Source organism: Manis javanica, chromosome 15 (assembly GCF_040802235.1).
Source record: "Manis javanica isolate MJ-LG chromosome 15, MJ_LKY, whole genome shotgun sequence".
Lineage (NCBI taxonomy): Eukaryota > Metazoa > Chordata > Mammalia > Pholidota > Manidae > Manis > Manis javanica.
This window is the reverse complement of record NC_133170.1, coordinates 37,727,206-37,749,064: the sequence shown is the minus strand read 5'-3', so window position 1 is coordinate 37,749,064 and position 21,859 is coordinate 37,727,206. Positions and strand designations below refer to the sequence as shown.

Here is a 21,859-nt window from a genome sequence, read left to right as displayed (position 1 = left end):
TGCAAACAGACCAGTGCTTGCCCGGTCCCCAGCGGCGGGCGTCTGTGCTCCTGAGCGGAGAAAGAAGGGAAGAGGCCTTTGGAATTGGGCCGCTGTCGTGAGGAAACATGCAAGAGAGCTTTCCTTTCTCCATCGCTGAAACCTTTCAAAACAGTTCTTTTTTCTCTTCAGAGTTTAAACATAATGAGGTAATAGGAAAACTTAATTGTGTATTTCTTGTGGAAATGACTGCTTAATCGATATCTTAACAAACATGGCATATTGCTTAAGCGTGATCTCTGTGGTGAATTGATTTATTTTATCTAAATTGATGATTTAAAAAAATCATTGTCAGTTATAAGTGCATGGGTTATTCTGATACTTCTCAACACTGAAGATGTTTTGTGAATGCTGTGTTTTAACAGGTTGCGGTATTTTACAGAGCTAGTCCGAGGCACAAGATGAAAATTATTAAGGTAGGTCGCTAAGAGTAAGCTTGTTTTTTTTTTTTTGAGAGGGCATCTCTCATATTTATTGATCAAATGGTTGTTAACAACAATAAAATTCAGTATAGGGGGGTCAATGCTCAATGTACAATCATTAATCCATCTCAAGCCTAATTCTCGTCAGTCTCCAATCTTCTGAAGCATAACGAACAAGTTCTTACATGGTGAACGAATTCTTAAGAGTAAGCTTGTTTTATCCCTGTGACCAAAATGCTGCTTTTTGTCTTTCATTATGCTTGCATTACAGGAGTTTTGATAGAGCATTAAAGTCAGAGGTATTGTGAAACCGAACAGGTGACTTTTTTTTTTAAGAGCCTGAAATGGGAATATTAATAGATAATTTAGTTAGCAAAGGTAGCTGTAAAAGAAAACTAATGAAATATCTGCAAATACATTCTTTGAACAATTTAACAGTGTAGAAGTATGTTCTGACAAGAGTCCTTAGCCAAATCCATCCTAGTGTGAATAGCATTAGTTATTTAGAAACTGAATAAATACGGCATGAAAAAAAATGTTTTGAGAGTATGAAAAATATTTAAAAGGCTATGGTTATTTATATTAATTGTCAAATGTATACAAAGCAATTGATATAGTATCCATTAGTTAATAGACTTAAGTTATAAATCACAACAGCCCTCCATTGCATTACCTTGGAGATTCTCAATTGTAGTGCTGTTGACATTTTGGACTGGATGATCCTTCATTGGGAGGTGCTCTCCTGGCTGTTGTAGGACATTTAGCAGCATCCATGACCCCTACCCTGTAGATGCTAGCAGCATCCCCCAAGTTCTGACAATTAAAAATGTCCCAGACATTGCCACATGTTCTCTAGGAGTCAGGTTTGCCCCTGAGGACCACTGTATAATTAACTCTAGATCAAACTTTAGACCTAGTTCTTACACATGGGAATATAAATAGCAACTTTTTCTGAGCTTTTTCTTAAGACCTCCATACATTGAAATTTACTGAAAAACTGGTGTTCTATATTATTTTCAGTCTTAATTGTATGAAAAAAATAAGGTTTGTTAACCCTGTTAGCTGTGTGGAAGCAACATTTTGATCAGAATGCTGCTTCTCCCCCACCCTGCTATTCCAGTCTCTACAGAAGAGTGGGTCAGTTGTAGCTATGACAGGAGATGGCGTGAATGATGCAGTGGCTCTCAAAGCTGCAGACATAGGAGTCGCAATGGGTCAGACTGGCACAGATGTTTGCAAAGAAGCCGCAGACATGATCCTGGTGGATGATGATTTCCAAACCATAATGTAAGTGTTGTTTCAGTGAATGCACATCAGAGAATCTTCTCCCTGCACCCCATCCCCAAACATTCAACTGAAAAGGAATTAACAGTATTTAAACATTGGATGAGTTGAACTATTTTATTAGATCAATTAATCTTATTTTATGGCCTAGTATACAGTTTTGGGGAAAATTATTTGTATGAAATGGTAAGGACATAAGAAAATGACATTCACCTAAGAAATATTTACTGAATGTCAGCCAAATATCACATTTTTCTTGCCACTAGTGTGGTGGTGAGCAGTGGACCTCAGTGGGGCCCTTATTCTACTTAAATTCAGTGTACTGGAAATAAAGGTGTCTATCCATGACTGTATGTGTTAATGTATTAAAAGTAATTCAGTTCCCATTCATACCTCTTTTCTTATATCAGTATTTGTTCCTGTTGTCAGTGACAAAGTTATGTTTGAATAGCTTTGTCTGTTTCAGCCACAGTTTCTAATTGATTTAAGATTCTTATGTAATATTTGGTGGTATCAGTTTCACAGTGTTTGGGTGGGGGGTCACTTGGATCCCCTGTTTTGATAATAACCTATTGGATGACCAGGCCTACTCAGTTCATTGACTCATGCTAATTATATACCCCGGGTGCTTCATTAGCTCACCTTGGCCTAAAGTGGAGTGTGTGGAAACACACGACGCAAAAATGTCAGGCTCTTGGAAGGATGTAAGATTTTTATTTTTCAAAGAATTATATAAAACTCTTGGAAGAAAGGGGAAGTTGTTTAAAAAACAAGTATTTTTCTAAATTCAGCCAAATGAAAGAATTTACATGTATCTTTGTAAACCATATTTATATAGTTCTGCTATAAAATATATACCTAGTTATATGTAGGAGCAGCAGAAAGCTTAAATGCCATAATTCTTACATATTTCATGCCATTTAATTCCTGATATACATTAATTTAACCCCCATGCATGCATCTTGTACCTTTAAGAAAAATAAATTTGGAAGGGCTAAGGGGATCATTATTTTAGTATTTAAATGTATAGTATTGTTCCTTGTAGAAAGACAAAATGTGATTTTAATGTTGAAATACCTTTTTAAGTATAAGAATTGTAGTATTATGTAATGAAATAAATTTCGGTAGAGATTAGCAGGCTTGACTTTAATTCCTTTCTAGGATAATGTTTCCATTTTTTCCCCTCATATTAGTAATGTGAAGAAAATAATAAATTATTTTAGTGATTGTGTGTTATGTCAGCTGGAAATCTGTTTTCAAAATTAACTCCACCATTCATTAGTATAGGTGTATCTATATTTTTGTGTGTTGATGATTTCTCACTTAATTTTATTTTTAAATTTCAGGTCTGCAATTGAAGAGGGCAAAGGGATTTATAATAACATTAAAAATTTTGTTAGATTTCAACTGAGCACGTAAGTTTTTAAGAAGTTTGTCACCATGGGTCTTACAGATAAATTATATGAAAAGTAGGTTTCAAGCAGAATGTCTAAAGGCTTTTGGGCTCTATTTTTGAGGGTTGTTCATATGTAAGTTTTCCAAGAAGAAAATTCTATCCTAAAATACCTTGTGTTTTAATAGCTCCTTAAATAACTAAGGAAGGGGTGTCAAATCTAAGTGTTTCTTTTTGGTGTCTTTTCCAAAAGAAGAGCTTTCCTATAGTCAGAAAACAGTTACCAAAACATTTGTTGAAAATGTTAGCTGCTGTGTAGCAACAGCTATCTTGAACTCAATTAAAAAATTCTTCTTCTCTTTTTTACTGTTATCTAAACGTTTTGCAAATCCTTTGTTGAAATGCTATGGATTATAAGGGTTAAGTCTTAGCTTGAAAATGTTCACAGGAATGAAACAGGTTCCTTGGAAATACAGCCTTCTTTTAAAAAACAGTAGCAATATGACATTTTTAAATGCTAAGTGACATAAAATTATAAGAATTAAAATCTGCTGACATGTTTGGCTTTTTTTTAACAGGAGTATAGCTGCTTTAACTTTAATCTCATTGGCTACCTTAATGAATTTTCCTAATCCTCTCAATGCCATGCAGATTTTGTGGATCAATATTATTATGGATGGCCCTCCAGCTCAGAGGTAAGATTTTTTTCATGCATACACTAGAAAAGAAGATATCCTGATAATTTTTAAGACTTTATTCATCGATAGCATCGTTCGTCTATGCAGCAAGGTGTTTATGTAGCTGTGGCTCACTCCCGTTGGGTGTGTGCACATAATGCACCTGCGCCTTGGCAGTGCCAGCTGCCCAGCCTTCTGTGGGAGCCGGGCGGGGTCCATGTGCGGCCCCTGGCCCCCAGGAAGTAAGCCTTTTGTTCCTCAGAGCCACATGTGATGGAGACACTGAGTTCGCTGTTATTACCTAGGTTTGCTGTCAGTATTAGAGGCTGGGAACGCGTTTGAAGAGCCTAAGCATGGAAGTATTTCTTTTTACACTAATGAGGCCATAGATGCTGCTTCCCAGCAGAGAGAGTGGTTGAGTGATGCAGGTCAGTAGCCATCACAACAAACCATCCTTGTCAAAACCTGGCTTAAGGGGACTTCAGAGTCCGGTTAGTAGGTCAAGTATTTAAGGCCATACATGAAATAAGTAAACCTAGATATAAATATAACTGGATGATTTTTTGAAATTTAACTATCAATCCCATATCAAACTGTGCCAAATAAACAATAGTAAAAGATGAAAAAGTGATAAAATCCAAGGATATTTTTGTAATCATAGCAGAGAGTTTCTTACGATTCCACATTTTGTTTCCATGAGAATGTATTTAGTTTCTTGGATAATTGAGGTTAATGAGGTTGTGAAAGTAACAAGTTCAAACCTTAAGACTTTAAACTAATTCACTTTTTTGTTTGTGTTGAAGCCTTGGAGTAGAACCAGTGGATAAGGACGTCATTCGTAAACCTCCACGCAACTGGAAGGACAGCATTTTGACCAAAAACCTGATACTTAAAATACTTGTTTCATCAATAATCATTGTTTGTGGGACTTTGTTTGTCTTCTGGCGGGAGGTATATTCACCAGATGAGCTACTTTATTAGCATGCATCTGTATGACAGGACCTCATTACTTTAGAGCTTTACATTGAAGGTTGGGAAGTTGGAGCTCTTTGAAACATATGGCAGTAATATTTAAAAAGAGTGTGATTTCAATTTTCATGAGTTAATATAAATCCTGAGTCACATATTAGAATAATGTAAATGTGCAGAGAAGTTCAGATGCAATAAAAATACATGAGAATTTGGGGAGAAGTTAGAAAATCTCAGCCTTTACTATATAGCTAGTTTATTGCCATCCATAAAGAAAGTTGTAATATCCAGTATATGGTTTGTGAGAAGACATTTTACTCCATGTAGAGTACAGCTGTTTATTAGATGACTTATTTAAGTGGCATATAGGAAATGTTAGGTAGCTCTTAGATTAAAACTATTTTATCCTAATGGAAAGGAAACTTCCTAAAAGCATGTAGTATTTGTCCATTAAATTTAGCACTAACATTGTTTTTTCTCTTGACAGCTACGAGACAATGTGATAACACCTCGAGACACAACAATGACCTTCACATGTTTTGTGTTTTTTGACATGTTCAATGCATTAAGCTCCAGATCCCAGGTATGCCCTGTAGGTGACCTCAGCTGATGGATTCAGATGGGTAGAGCACTCTCACTGTAAGTAGGCAAGGATTGTGGCTTTTAGCCTTTCTTGATTTTTGTAGCCACAGATTATGGCCCCAGATACAGCCTTCCTACAGATATGCTTATCATTATACCATAATTTACAGATGGGGAAACCAAGGCCCCAGGGTAGGTGTTGCCTGAGTGGTTACAGGGCACGGCGGTGGTTAGGCGTCACCCTCCTGTACCTGGCCCAGGTGTCAGGTGATGGGAGATAAGGCTTACTTTGGACCAGAAGACCATATAAATCACAGGTGTCATCTTTCTTCTTTCCATTCTCTTTATCTCTATAGTTTCTGATATTTCTTCTCTGATCTTTCCTCTTTTCATTCTCTTATTATCTGTAGTTATACGATAGGTTCAAGTTAACACTCCCTCAGCATAGGACAAACCTGTGGGTTAGAGTATCAGGCTCATTTCATAGGAAAGTATTGTTAGAAGTATAAGAACAATTTTGTGCATATTATTTTTTTCCCATTACTCCTGTCAGTGGGTGAAAACTTGGGACATTTTAAATTTGCTTTTCTTTCAGTGTTGTTGTATCTTAAGTTGTGATTGCCTTTTATTGTTCAAAGTGTTATGATAGAAGATAATGGGCTAGAACTAGTGGTTCTTTTTCAGAGCATATTGATCATGAAAACTGGTTGCATTTGAGGCCTGACTATTCATTTCAGTTTGAAAGCACCTATGAATACTTGATTATTACTATTTTTCATGCTAGAACTTTCCAAGTATGGTGATTTGTCATTAATTTAGGCTAATTTTTGAAGAAGCTATACCATTTTTTTGTTTTATGAAAGGCAGTTTTACTTTTTCAGTACACACATTACTAGGTCCATTCTTCAAGAAAGGTCTTTAAATTATCTACCTTAGTGAACAGATAGAAGTGATTTAGCAAAATAAACATGTACAAATAGAGTGTCTTATGCTTTGGAATGTAAAGTACCTTTAGTCCTATGTTCGTGTGTGTGTGTGTGTGTGTGTGTGTATCACAGAGAATCACTCTTTTAAAGAAAGCCCTTTCTTGTTAAAGAGAAGCCGCTTTAAAATTTATCCTTATTCCCTCTGAATTATTCCAAAATAATAGTTAAAATTAAGAGATTTCGTGGTACTGCTGCTATGGAATTCAGCCCGTTTTATGAAAACTTGGCAGTGACTGACACTGGAAGGTTGTTGCTGTGACCAGGGAGTAACTGCCGGACTCTCTGCTTTGCCAACAGACGAAGTCTGTGTTTGAGGTCGGCCTCTGCAGTAATAAGATGTTCTGCTATGCAGTTCTCGGATCCATCATGGGACAGTTATTAGTTATTTACTTTCCTCCGCTTCAGAAAGTTTTTCAGACTGAGAGCCTAAGTATACTGGGTAAAGAAAATATTATCTTTATAATTTTTATATTTTAGATGAATTGTAAGTATTTCCTAATGCATTTGTTCTGATACTGTCTTTGAAAAAGTGAACTGAGAAAAGTGACTGACTTGATTTGAAAAAGGAGTGTGCTCTGGTTTTTCATTTGAAGAAGTTGAGGAGAGTCACTCTCCTAATTCTGGGTTGTTTCTTCCTCTTTTTTTTGTCATTTTCTCCTAGTTTCTTTTATAGGTTATCAATTGTCAAAATATTTGGTGACTGAAATATAGCAAGTCAAAACTTGTAGAGTAATTGTTGTTTATAACTTTTCAATCTTGTGTGAAGAAAAACTAAATTTAAGCTCACTGACAAAGTACATTGCTCTTTAAAATTACAATTTTGATAAACTAGTATTTCAGTATTCTTGTGAAAAATAAGTTTTATGAAATAACAGTCTGACCCCAAAAGCAGAGAACTTTATTAATAAGATTATGTGGAAGATAGACATTTTTTTCATATGCTGTATGCATTAAATATTTGATACAGTGCATTTAAAATAAATTTATGTAAGTATGAAGACTAATCTATTTTATGGTAATGCTACTTTTAATTCTTGGGTTTTTAAGTTAATTTGGGTATTTATGAAAATGAGTTACATAGCCTCACTGTATTTCTTGCTATAGGTTAAAGTTTACCTTAAAGTTTAGTTTAATTTCAATATTTTAATTTCATATTCATATTCCTCCTTTAAAAAGAAAATGGAGTTTTAAGGAGATAGCTGCACTTTTTCAAGCAGTAAACAAGAATGTGATAGTATAGATACTATTGTAAAGACATAGCCTTTAAATGATGAGTTCTTCTAGGCATTCAGATAGAATAGATGCAGATTTATTTCTAAGTAATCTTCAGATAGAGATTTTTAGTCATACTTCAGTAACCTTTATAAAAGGCTGCATGATCTATTAAATAGAAAATCCCTCTTGTGTTGCTGTTAAAGGTTATGGTCATGAGGACTTAGGTTTTAGTTCTCTGGACTGCTGCCTTTCCTAGCTGTGTGACTTTAGTAAGTCCTTTAATACCTGTGAGCCTTACTTTCCTTATTTTTAAACTGAGGCTGAAGGTGTCTGCCTCATGGAGTGGTTGTGAAACAGTGTATTTAAAAAGATATGGTAAAAATGCTAGAAAAACTTAAGCTTGTAAGCTCTGCCAACTGTAAGTTTCAAAAAATTGTAAAACCCAACTTACTTCTCTTGCAGATCTGCTGTTTCTTTTGGGTCTCGCCTCGTCAGTTTGCATAGTGGCAGAGATTATAAAGAAGGTTGAAAGGAGCAGGGAAACGGTTCAGAAGCATGCTAGTTCGAAGACATCGTCTTTTCTTGAAGTATGATGCATATTGCATTCTTTTATTTGCAAACTAGGAATTGCAGTCTGAGGATCATTTAGAAGGGCAAGTTCAAGAGGATAATGAAGATTTGAGAACTTTTTAACTTTTCATTGACTAAAAGTGAGCGTTAATGTTAAAGACTTGATTTGAGACTTTAACCTGCTGGCAGTCCCAAATGAAATTATGCAACTTTGATAACATATTCTTGATTTAAATTGGTTTTTGAAATTGAGTGGAACTTTATAAAGCAAATGGGAAGTTAATTTAATTCTAAAAAAGGCCAAACCTGAACCACCTTCTGCAATTAAACAGGTCTAACAGTCCAAATACACTATCTGTCTTAGATAGGAATTTTTTTTTATTTTAAATATTGTACTATTTATGGTGGTGGGACTTTCTTATTAATACACAAATAAATCTAATAATTTCAAAGGCATTCTGTTTGGTTTAGAAGTTGATTCCCAGGAGTGCCATATTTCAGCTACTGTATTTACTTTTTCCTGCAATGTAAGCAGCTCAGATACCTTGTGTTACCATTTTTGTATCTCAAGGCTTTTGCACAGGATGTGACCACTGTCAGATCACTGTTCTTTTCTTTCCTTTTGTGACTGAAAAGCCTATACTGCAATTTGAAGTAAATGTTTGCTTTTCTTAGTGAGTGTAAATGGTTGCTTTTTTTTATTTTTAAAAATGTTTTTGTTTTGTTTGTTAGCTTTAAGTCTTCGGTCTAGAAAATTAGTACAGGGCTATCAGTGGGGTAGGGTTTTTAGGTAGGGTAGCTGTGTCTGTAATTAACGCTTAGTCATAGAGTCAAAAATATTTAAGACTGGGCTGAAATTTATAACTTTATTAACATGTTATGCCTCCTTTCTGAGTTAAACATAAATAGATCCTTTGTCAAATATCATTTTGTTATCCCCTAAATATAAATCCAGGTACTTCACCTGAATAACTGAATTTTATTTTTAATGTCTTTTTATGTGCATTTGTAAGCATCTTTCTTAGGAAGTTCAGAGTGCTGTAGTGGAGATTGAGAAAACCTCAAACCTGAACAGGTGGTTTGTGACCAGGCCCCAGTGGCGGCCTCTCCTCCAGCCCTGTGCTCTTGTGTTGCAGCCACTTTGGCCTAGGTTGTGGCCCAGCCCTGAGCCTGTCCCTGCGGTCTGCACATCTTTCCTATGCCTTCTCGTCTCATTAGGCGTGCTAGAGAAAGAGATGGACTTGCTCTTGTAATGCATCAGTTTTTATAATAGCTTGATGAGGTATAGGTAATTTGTTTTGAGTATGTAGTAAATTTGGGCCAGAAATTCAAAATTAGAAATCCTTTTTCCTATTGAACATTTTTCTCTGAAACTGTGACTGGTCTCAGATTCCTACATGTTCAATCCTTAAACTTAGTGAGTTTTGTATTTTTAAATGGTCAGGATAAACCACTGTAGTTTTTATCACCACTATTAAACTGCCAGTATTAGCACTGAAATACTGTTGATGTGGAGAGTCTCTATTTGAGTTCTTGTTGGCTGACACAGTTGAACATAAGCAGCTTAGATGTCTATGGGTTATTCCCTTTACCCTGTAAGGCTCAGTAGGCACATGTACATTGTCCCCTCTCTTTAGAGGGAACATGGAAGCCATCACCTGACCAACTTTGGTGACCAGAAGTCTCATACCTAAATTCTGTAATGATTTTTCTTCTCTATTACAGACTTGAATACATATTACATGCACATTAATCTTTTGCTTTGCATTTTAGGTTCAGAGTATGACTTCTATGAAATAAATGTGCCTATCTTCTCATTCGGTGTTTGAACCCTCCCCCCCCCCCAAATGATTTATTTTCATAAGTTAATGACCTTCCTGTTGGGACTATTAACATTAAAATCGTATAGATGTTGAAGATACAGAAATTAGTACTCATAGTACATAGCATCTGTGAATTAAAAAGAAGTGAAATGTACAGTTCAGGTATACTATATCCAGTTTCCAATTTTCCATTGTATAACAACAAATTAGAATATTTGCATAGGTATCTGCCATAGTATATTATGCAAATTAGTATGGATAATTTAAATGTACTAGTATCTAAGTTTTAAGCTTTTACCCCGTTTCCTAGCCCTAAGACTTGCTGGTGTCCCTCACAATATTACCTGATTTGAGTTTTTGTGTTAGACTACCTCATGAAGTTATTTGGCCCCAAAGTGATTAAACATCAGAGGAGAAAAGAAAGGAAGAAAGGAAGTTGAAATAATTCACCAGTTAGGTAGGTAGTTCTCAAATGTTTAAAACTGGCTGCAAAGAAACAAGACTTACACCTCTGTACTGGGCATTGTATGACTCAGGATGAAACAGAGTGAAATCAGGCAGAAAAACCTCCCGTTAGGACACGGGTTTATTTAATAGCAGTAACTACACTTACAAGGATGAAACACATTTTTTACCTTCCATACCCATGTACCAAAAGTACAGCTTTTACATTGGTGGTCTTGCGGAAATCACTTTGGTCTATTTTATATAAGATAGAAGTAAAGTGAGTATTGGCCATACTCTGAATAGTTTATCAGTGAGATGAATTGGTGGTAAACAACAAATGTTGTATCTAAGAACGCAGTTAACTTTACCTTGCTTTCTGCCTCTGTCATTTGGAAAGTTCTTGTGCATTGCACTTCTACATATGACTCAACAAATCTTCGATGGATGAATTGGTTGTCATTTCTAGGAACTTTATTTAGTACCGGGAGTATGCTAGGGTTAGAAAGGTGACAGCACCCCTTCCCTTCAAGGTCATGCACAGCATAAGCAGGGGGTGTAACTACTGAGGAGCTGGTTCATGATAGTGAAGACTAATCTTTGCACATTTATTTAAAAAATACACATATTTAAATGAGTCTAGCACATATTTTACTGCAAATTTTCCTTGACTAGGCATTTGGAAATCTTTGAAATGCCTTTTCAGGCTAAGCAGCAATCCAAACAGTAGTGGATTTGCATAGTAAAATATTCTGTGAATAAATATTAATCTTATGGCATGTACAGACAGATCATCCTTAAGCTCAGCGTGGTCTGGTATGGACTCTTCTTGTTGAACGACCTTACTTTGGGTTTTGGTTTTCAGAGCTGGCTGTTGTCAGTAATGGATGATGGCTAACCAGTCTTGATATTAATGTGGATATATTAGTCTGCAAATACTGTTGTAGGTTTAGATTTATAAAGAAATAAAAGGTAGTATCTTGCCTTTGGGAAATGTTCAGTCTTAACTCTGGAGACCAGTGTGAAATATATCCGGTACAGTGGTAAGTACTGCGCCAAACGCTATAGTGGCCTAAGAAGAGAAATAACTTCATGGGGAGAGGTAGTCAAAGAAATTTCCTAGAACTAGTGACATTTGAATCCAGCCTTAAGTTAGGATTCTGCAACTGAGAGGCAACAGGACGTTGCCGCCATCGGGCACAGCCCTGTAGAGGTGTTGGTGGGGGTGGGAAGGAACCAGTGAAAATGGGAAGGAGCGTGGGGGCTGTTCAAGCAGGAGGCCTGTCATACCAGGGGTTGGGCGGGTAGGCAGGCCCGGAGTGAAGGTAAAGACATCTGGCTTGCAGCGTGAGGGAGAGTTTCAAGAATATGGTGTGAGTTGGATTTTTGTCTTGCAAAATGCTGATGGAAGCACAGAGGATGAATTGTAAAGACAAAACGGGACTGGTCAGAGAACTGTGGAAGTATGATTAGAGGGACTAATTGAGCTGTGACAGTCATATGGGGAGAAAGGCATGGAATTTCTGTCTTCTAAGAGAGCATTGACATGACCAGACAGGAGAAAAGGAAAAAGTGTAAAATACCCCCCGAGTTTGGTTTTTGGTTTGGGTAGTAAAGCTGTTGGGAGAATTCCCCAAACCTAGCAGGCTCTCACGGACTCATATCAGTTTGAAATGTGAAGTTTGTGCTGTCCTGTGATTTTCAGTAGACATGCTGGATGGGTTTCTAGCACAGAACAAAGCCATGGCTGACTAATTATAATGTAGGAAAATGGTTTCTTGTTACAAGCATCATTTTTTTTTCTTTAAGTGAAGTGATAAATGAGTGTAACTCAGCCTTGACAGAATAAAATATTTTTTGAAAGTAGCATCTTCACTATAGTTATTACTTAAGAATCAGCAGTTATATAAATTCAAAATGCAGGAGAAAAAGATAAGAACATTTGAGCCTCTTTTGTTTATAGAGCTTTCAAAATGAATCTGCTGTTACGGATACTGACTGGAAAACACTGATCTGAGTTATTGGTATGCATGTCTTTTTGAATTTGCAGTAAGACATTCTCATAAGAGGTGAGATAACATATAGTAAGGAACCGCATGGCTTAGACTGAAGTTGGCTGTGTATGGAAACCCAATGACTGAATAGTGTTGACATTTGAAAAACCTACTTGCTCCCAACAAGTATTTATAGCAGCAAAGTAGAAAACAATGTTCTTTTCCGTTTTTCTCATACTTCTTGGATCTTTGTAGTCTTATACCCCATACAGTGTTCCAGCACTTACCAGTCTTTTTAGATAGTAGTCCTTTGACCTGAAAACCTTTTTCCTCTGCCTCAGTTTTGAGAATCAGAAGCTTCTCCTGTTCTTCAAAGCCCAGTTGAAGAACCAACCATTATGGCCTTTCCAGACTATTCAAGATGAGTGTGCATGTGTTTGTAGGGCAGTTTCTTATAAATGCTATTCAGAATAAATGTACTTGTAGCGTTGGGCATAAAACTGTAGGATTTTATTTTTTTAGGAAGCATTAAAAATTTAAGTGTAAACCACTTCACTGATAAATCTAGAAAGAAATTTGATGAATTTTTTTTTAAGTGGTTTGGGGAGGAAAGTGGAAAATATGTGAACTGTTAGTTTTGATCCTTATGAATTCTGATCTAAGCCTGCTGGTTCCCGTGTGTGTGAGCCCAGGGCTGCTCCTGGGGGCCTGTTCCCTGTGCACACCTGCCATTGCCATTCCTTCCCCTCTTTTGCTCGTCTAGCCAACTGCCCATGAGCTGGCAGGATGGTGGTGGCCGTTCCGTGGTGGCCCCATGGTGTCTAGACCTGGCAGAACTGCCTGTTGCACCTGAGTCACGGCTGCCCCAGCACCACGGTTTCTGTCATCAGCCTCTGAGGAGAAACCGTACCTCACATGGTTAACAATTCACAGTACCAGAAATTGGGTAAATTGTTCTATATGAACCTAGAGGTCCATTTTTGGGTTCTGGGTATTTTCAGCTTTTGAACTCAAATATGCTTTTTAATAGTTTTTTGTCTTTTTAAAAATATCAATCCTCTCAACTGTATTAGAAGCAATTTTCTACATGGCCTTCTCCATGATAAGTATACTGAAGTTCCTGTCAGTGGAAAGTGAGTTTGGTGCCATCTCATGGTCACAAAGGAAATATTATGATACCTTGACTATTTGTGTTGTTTCACCAAGTCTACAACTTAAAAGCATAATATGAAATAACTTACGTGAGACTTAAAAAATAATATCCTTGGAGCAAAATATATGTGATGTAGGTGATTGTAGAAAATGTATAGGAAAGACATGACAAACTACATTGAGCATTATTAGATCACTTTTAGGGAGTTATAAATGAGTATGTTTTCATACTCTTTTCTCATATTCATCCATATGGTTGTATAATAGGATTGTATTAGAATTTATGAATATCTTTCTATATGGAGGTCTGGGTGGCCTATGAATTAGCTAAAGCTGTTAACAAGTTAGGGAAACAAGTTTAATACCTCCCTAGCTCACCCACGTGTGGCTATTTAGTTTTGGGGTTGACAAGACTGTGGCCTATAGGCCAAATCCGTCTGCTGTTGAATTTAAATTAAGTTTCACTGGAATACAGCTGTGCGTACTCACCCACACATTGTTCACCACTCCCTCCCGCTGTGGCAGTGAAGGTCAGTAGTTGCAACAAAGACCATATAACCCACTAAACCCAAAATGTTGACATGACTGGCCCTTTATGGAAAAAAGGTTGTCTACTCAGGTAGGTACTCAAAAGGGAAAACAGATCTTTGCACTGTGCTCAGTAGACCAGAAAGGAAGTGACCTTCAGTCTCCCAACAGGATGTTCTCTGGGATGTGTGCACTCAATACAGATTTTATGCCAGGGACGCCTCTGCGTCTCCACCCTGGCCAGCTCCTGTGTGGAGAAAGTCAGTCTTTGCTCTCAGAACTTCGCCCACAAGGGGGGCATGCCAGCTGCTGTCAGTTCCACCTCTTTGCCAAGGCTCTGGGGCTTCACATGGGTGGAGGGTTCTGACCTGCCGCCCATGGGGTTGCGTTTCTCATCTCACGCACAGCCCCATCCCCTACCCGTGCTTTTATTGTAGTCTGCTGCTCTCTGCTCTGCCTGCCCCGTCCCGCCCTCTTAGATGTACAAGAGGGGTGGGGGCTTCCCTTTCATGGGGTGTTTCCTCCTAACAGAAACACAGACAGCCTTACCTTGAGTAGCAACAGTATATGAGTTTGCTTAGGATAAAGTTTAGTAAGAATAGAAATCAAAATACCCTATCAGCGCAGTCTTAGGGTACAATACACTTAACTCATTTTCTCAGAACAGAACATTCTAAACCAAAACATATTTGCATGGAATTTATCAATTTTTAAGGTAGAGTTAGGACAGTATTTTCAAGTGAAGCCCTCTTACAGTCGGCCTCTGGCTGTCTGAAGTAGGTCATGGTTATGATAGGGTCAGGCTCGTCAGCCGTCTGAGCAGCTCGCACACATCTGGGAGCATGTGGGTTTGCAGTACTTTGTGCCTAGGAACTTGGGTCTGGAGGGCACCATTCCCACATTTTCACACCAAAGGCCACCTGATCACCATTTTTTTTATACCTCGTTTCCTTAGTTTCTTCAGGCAAGAAAAGGGAACATTAGTTAATGAGCTTGCTCTCTTGATGCTATCTTTCCTAAAGACTTCAATTATTACACCTCTCTGGTTATAACTCTACAGCATACTCATTGGAGATAACTGTAAAAAGAGTAGAAAAGGAAAGCATTCATAATTTCAGCACCCAAAGACCTTTTACCTAGGCTCCAGATAAAGATCCAGCTGCCTACCGGATGTCTTCACTCAAGTGCCTAAAAGGTATGAATGAACACACTAGAACCCCAGGTGCTTCCACTTCTCAGCTACACCCTATCCTGCACAAATGGATGGCAGATGAATAGGAAATCAGACAACAGGCTAATTGCCACTGTTCTAGTGAAGGCATGGAAATGCTGCATAATTAACAATTCTAGCAATAATTTTAAGCAGTTCTCATTGATACATTTACAAACCCCATTTTTTTTTTCCAGAGAACTGTTAATATGTATTCAAGAAAAAGTTTTCACATTGGAGCAAGTTCAGAGCGAGATAACCCACATAATCCCTCCTCTAGCATAAAAAACAGTTAATTACTCTGTATCCAGAAGAGCAAGCTGCAAAGTAGGCTTTGTTTTTCCTGTGAATGAATATTTTTTATTTCCCTAGGATGTGACACATGAACCAGACAGGAAGCCACAGGGAAAGTGATGTCTGGACAGACACGTGGTAGTTTATCAGGAGACAATACTTCAATTAATCCTCCAAAAAGCACTAATTATAGGTAAAAACACACCTGAAAGGCTTTCCAATCTTGTAATGGTAGTTCACATGCCATAATTTTTCACATTCAGTCTTGGAATAGTCTGATTAGGTTTTTATTCCCTTGGCAAAAGCATTCCTAGGTTCTGATCCTGACGACAGTGGGTTACCTTGTACACAGAAATCTCCAAGTGTCTCTGGTGGTAATGAGAAAATTGTTTCTTAAAATGTGTATACGTGTGTGTGTATGTATAGTAATATATGTGTACTGAGAAAGATTTAGCTATTTTAAGCAAGTATCTACAATGTTACCAGGGCTAGTTAGGAATATTATTTTAATTAGGTATATATAATGATCAGGGCTAGTTAGAAATAAAAGTGTGTGCGTGTGCTCTGCAGCCTGTTCATGTGAATGCCATTTCCATCCCTGAAAACTGAATCCAGGGAAACCACCAACCCTCCCATTTTAAGGGACTAGTCCATGGCCTGGTGCGGTCATTTTTTTGAATTTTAAAACATCCTTCTTCAGCATGAGTTTGTCTCTTAGGATTTTTATAGATGGGGGGTGGGGCTTGAATTTTAGTGTTGTGTAAACCTGGTAAGAAATACCAAAACAATTTACCCTGTATGGGCTCAGAAAGCTGTTGCTCAAAGTGGGGAGGCATCTTTTAAATATATCTGTCTGAAATAAATATGATTTCAAAATAAGTACTTTCAAATTGGTACGAGGTGCAGAATCATTTTTAGCTGTCCTGACTGAATTGCATCACTGAAAAGATTTAATAAAGTGAAGACCAAATACCCCCGTCCACCTCACTGAAAATACACGGTCACTCTGGAGTCAGGTACTAGTGAAAGTCTGTCCTTTCATGAAAGTGAAATAGTCTCTCCTGGTTTGGGGAGTGATCGCTCTCCAGCGCTGCTGTGGGTGGGCAGGCCGGAGAGCGTGTGCTGGAGAGCAGTGCCTAGAGCGCTCCAGGTGCTTCACTGAGGTGAAGAAGGGGCTCTGGCTCCTTAGGGGCGTGGGGTCGGGTCAGAAGACCTGGCAGCTGCAAGAGGAAGCTTACAGAAAATGGTAATAGGTGCTTGTCTTGTCAATGGGTTTCAGCCTCAGGCAAGCTCACTATGCAATGAGACCAAAGAATGACAATGGAATGTTCTTGGGGTGAAAGGGTTATGGCCAACTGTAGTCCCACGGTGGCAGGTCAGTTACTAGAATCCTGTCCTCTCAGCGAGTCTGCACGCAGCAAGCCAGTTTCTGCCTGTGGGCCTCTCTGCCTCTGCAGCCGTCTCAGCCTCTGTTCCCTGTCCTCGGTGCTGCCACCACTCCAGACTCTGCTCTCCCAGACCGTGCAGCCCAGAGCACTGGGCGGGGCTCTTTATATAGAGTCAATAACGTATTGTCCACACTCCTGGCCACAGGAACCTTCACTTTATCCACAGTGCTCGTAATTTTTTTCCTGTCTTTAAACATGTCCATGGCTCATTCAAATTGGGTTTAAAAACACTATACAGAAAATTCCTTGGTAACTAGAAAAAAGGGTAGGCGGGGCCCAAGTACTCACGTAGGCATAGTTCCTTCTGGGCTTTTTTCACTATTTTCTGAGGTTGAGCTTAGCTGCCTAACCCCATTCTCTTGGCACTTTGCAGTGTGGCTTTGGTCTTTAATTTTCACATTCTTGCCCTCTCATCTCAGGCATTCTTAATAGTGCTGACCTCTGCCTCTGTAAAAGTCTGCCATTGCCCTGTAGCCGCTGGTCTCAGGGTGCCTCCATCTTTCTACTGAGCGCTCACCTCCCAGATCCCCTGCTCTGCTCTGGCTTTCTTGTGGATATAACAAAATGCCTATCACTTAGTGCTTGTTCTTAGTGCGAGGCACCATGCTAAGTAGCTTAAAAGTACACTTCATTTTATCCTTAGACAATGATTTGAACTGTTCTGATCCCCTTTTCACAGATATAGTAACTGAGGCATAGTCATTGACATTTCATGCACAAAGGTGGAAAAGACAATTTTAAGATCTTTCTAGCTATAAAGGTCTTCATCTTTTAAAATTGTCAATTTGAATTAGAAATCCAAAGTCAAATAGTAAAATTAATTTGAATTCCTTTTTTGTATAATCATTTATTATGAAAGGCTTTGCGTTTATATTTACAAAATATATATATTAAACTTTCTAGGTCAGTTGTCTCAAAGGGCTTGTACAAATAAAGTTGAAATACAATTTTATGGCAGATAAACACACAATAATATTAGTGTTTTTCTCTCTCCAACTTCATTCCTAAACTTTATCCTAGCTGTCCAGAATTCCTTTTGGTGTTTAACATGCTAATTGAAGACTTCTATTTCCAAAGCCTTAGGTGAGATTTCATTAGCTAGAATGGAGTGACCTGAAGACTTAATTAGAAACACAGGAAACAGACTTTCCAAATGGAATATGGAATGTGTGACACTCTGCTAACACACAGGTACTCCCATTGCCTCCTGTACCTCATCCAAATTCCTGTCTTCTAAGCCAACCTCAAAAGCCAGATCTGAGAACCCTCTGACCTAACCTCTACTTGTCCTGGTGACTGCTGTCTCCTTATTGTAGTCTTACTGGACTTACTGAGATAATTTTACCTTAATGAATCTTAAGACTTAAGAACTACAAGGACCTTACAAGTCAGTCTGCACTTTGTCATTCTGCACCCCCAGATACCCTATGGGGTGCTTGTGACCTCTCCATCTCATATACAGAGAATATATGTAGGTAACACTTCTGAATTCTTAAGAGTAAAAATTAATGGACATTACTAGGTTTCAACTCCTTTACTATAAGCCTGGTTAATTTCAAGTGAAAGGCCCTGATCACAATGGCTAGTGAAGAGAACCTGACTTCTGTGTCTCCTGAAGGAGGGCCTCTTTCTACTGCTTGAAGAAAACTTTTTTAATGAAAGAAAAAGATAACTTATGTAATTCAGCTGACTTTTTAAACTCTGCACCCATACTCTCTTCAGTTTGGTGCCTGTCAAATCAGTTATTTGCTAAAGTGGAAGTGGGAATGAATGTTTTTTCATGCCAGGTTGGTGGTTTTAAAAAGTCATGTTGCTAAGTCAGGAAATAAGACACTCATATTGGCATGATTTCCAGATTGGCCCCACCTAACTCCAGGAATAAAGGAAAAGAGAACTTTGATATAACAAAGGTCTTACATGCTTACAGTCCCCATCTGGTCCTCTATTTGCTAGAAATATACATGTCTTCTCAAAAAATAGGGGCACATGACTGCTATTTTCTTGATTCTTCTGGGAGTGACCATCTCTTTACACACAGAAAACAATCTTAATGCAGAGCCCCATGCACTCCTACATAAACAAAGCTATTCTTATTTCTAGAACCATTGGAATAGAAGCCAGCTTGATAACTTTAGAAGCATGAGAGATTGTTTGATGTTTGTTAATGGCTAAAGCCAGTCAACACTTGACTGTTAGTAACACTGGCTGGCCTGATTCCTTTATAAGTATGGTGCTTCCTAGGAAACTGGTGGAGTTTTTTAACCAAATGTTAGGAACTGAACATAGATAGGCCTGTTCAAAACATCATGTGTTATTACTGATGGAATACACCTGTCAGAAGGTACAGATACATTCTTTCCACCTTTTTATTTTCAAGTTCTTTATTTGGAACTGGTCAGCACCTTCCCAGTTCTGGTTTTTGTTACTTTAGCAGCCTCTACTGTGTTCCAGAGCAGTGCCTTTCAGAGTCTTTTTGACTGCAATCCACAGATTTGATTGTACATGTTGCACAACCATCTAATATGATATGCATATCTGACATTTTCTATTTAACAAATGCTGGTTATGACTCATTAAATTCATTTCACATCCCATTAATGGATCAGAACCTGCAGTATAACAAATGGTCTAGGTTCTGGTATTGCTGCATCTATCTAAAATTTTAACTTCTTAGTGTTTCCTTCTCCTCCACTAGATCTAGCAGGTCAGGATGCTGTTTCTTATGTTGGGACCATTGGTTTCAGCTCACGCTTTAACACTTGGAACAAATCTAATGTGCTCATCATCCCTGCCATGGTCTATTTTACTGCACATAGATTTTTGTCAGGCATCCTCACTTCTGTCTTCTAAGACCCAGACCTTTCATAATAAAGGATGAAAAGGAAACAGCTGTAAAAATTTCTTTGAAGTAGTAACTGAGATTATACTTACAGGAAATAATGGAAGGTAGGACTTCTTTTTGAAAACATAGTAATCTGAGTTGCTGCAATTTAAAGGTTATAGACTTCATTATTAACTTACTGAAATGGAACATGAGAAGTACAACCATGCTTTAAAATGTGTTCAAGAAATACAGAAATTTCTTATATCAGGTTGTATTTATTAAAAGTAGAATACAAAATAGCTTGGAACTCAAAGATTATCTATTGCAATGTTAGTCCCCTAACAGGTTATTTCTAAAGAAAAAGTTAATCATCTCAAGGAAGGTAACAAAAATTTTAAGTAAGAATTACATAATCTGGTGGCAGACTGAATTTATTCCAGCTCTGAGCCCTCAATATGTTCCTCTAAATTTTCAGCCATTAATAGCCCAAACCGATTGCTTGCCTCGTACCAACGTCTACTGTCTGAGGTGGTTCCCACTCTGGTCTTTGACCAGCTGGTTCCGTGTTTCTTTTGCCTCTTTTTTTTTGAATTTAATTTACCCTTTGGTAGGAATAATTCAGCAGGAGCACATGACCTCATGGCATTGAAAAGATGTTCATAAAGTTGCTTTGCCTCAGGACACAAGCTCAGGAACCTTTCTACAGAGGCTGACATTAGCAGTTGTTGGTATAGTCCGTGCACCAGGCTTCCATTGTACAATCTATTTAATGGGAGAAAAGAGTCCTGTTTAAGGACAGGTTCAGCACACTGGGACAACCCACTGTTATGTGGCTTCAATGAGGCGTCTGAACACAAGAGCTCTCCTTGCTTCTATAAAATGATTAATAAAATTACTTAATAATTTGTCCCTTCCTAAAGGAAAGAACTGAGTTGCTATGTCTTGGCTGGCAATATTTAGAACTTTTTACCAACACATGAAATGACGATGCCTGCTCGTTCTTCAATTAGCCCAAGGTAGAGCAGGCCTCTTGACACTTCAAAGAAAAGGAATTAAAAATGCCTTTGATAAACACAACAGGCAATCTGTTGAAATATGAGAAAATTTAATGACATCAATTGCAAGGTCATTCATTCACCTGGGCTAAAAATCTACTTCACAGTACAAGATGGGAGTAACAGGAAGCCACAAATTTTTAACTTGCTGCCAGAGTTGCTCAACTGTGCCTTAGTAACTGATGTAGAACCATGACTCAATCAGTGAAATTATCACTTAAAAAGTCTTGGTAATGCCAAAAACAATCCTCCTGCTGAAATAATTATTAAGAGAACTGTTGGGTCTTGTTTTTCCTGTTTTGTTTTAAAGGGATTTGTGGTAACTGGACAGGATCCAGTCAAAAATGACCTAAATTATTAGAGGAAAGGAATAAAGAATCCATGAGTCAAAGGCCAGTTAACCTTGTATTTGGTAGAGGGTTCTAGGGGTTAGCTCAGAGATGAAGCCCAGAGATGTATGAACACTACTGCTAGATAGCTTTTTACCTTGAAACAAGTCTCACCAGTATATTTTGTATGCCTCCACATATCACTTACTTAACAAATATTTGAGTACTTACTAAATGCTAGGCACTGGGTCTACACAGCAAATAAAATGGACAAGTCCCTGCCCTCACATAGCTTACATTCCAGTGGAGAGGGACAAAGCTCTATTTTCTAACCATCTCCCATTTATCTTCCTCACTCCCTCTAGTGCCTCCTGGATAGAAAAATCACAAGAATGTCCAGTGTGTGGATCCTACCACTTTTTCACTAGTCCACAACCTACCGCTGTCCTTTTTTTACCCAGCTTAGACTCCATAGTCAAATGTTATAATCACTTCCTGGCATATAGGCTGCTTCCCTTCTTTGTACTTGCCTGGAAAACGAAAACCTAGATAAAATCTACTTTACCATTGAATAATCTTCTCACTAGTATAAAAAGCTCATGACAGCAGAGATTTTTAAAA

General features: G+C 38.0%; 1 protein-coding gene across 6 annotated transcripts in view; it reads left to right on the top strand.

Moving 5' to 3' along the window:
- The window catches only part of ATP2C1 (ATPase secretory pathway Ca2+ transporting 1), a 182,301-nt gene that overhangs the window by 159,454 nt on the left and 988 nt on the right, over window positions 1–21,859 (top strand). For all 6 annotated transcript variants that reach the window (XM_037009766.2, XM_037009767.2, XM_037009769.2 and 3 more), the window contains 8 exons: window positions 405–455; window positions 1,582–1,748; window positions 3,092–3,160; window positions 3,717–3,833; window positions 4,619–4,766; window positions 5,272–5,367; window positions 6,650–6,791; window positions 8,030–8,154. In XM_037009766.2, the coding sequence (XP_036865661.1) occupies window positions 405–455; window positions 1,582–1,748; window positions 3,092–3,160; window positions 3,717–3,833; window positions 4,619–4,766; window positions 5,272–5,367; window positions 6,650–6,791; window positions 8,030–8,154 (915 nt within the window). The remainder of the gene's footprint in view (window positions 1–404; window positions 456–1,581; window positions 1,749–3,091; window positions 3,161–3,716; window positions 3,834–4,618; window positions 4,767–5,271; window positions 5,368–6,649; window positions 6,792–8,029; window positions 8,155–21,859) is intronic.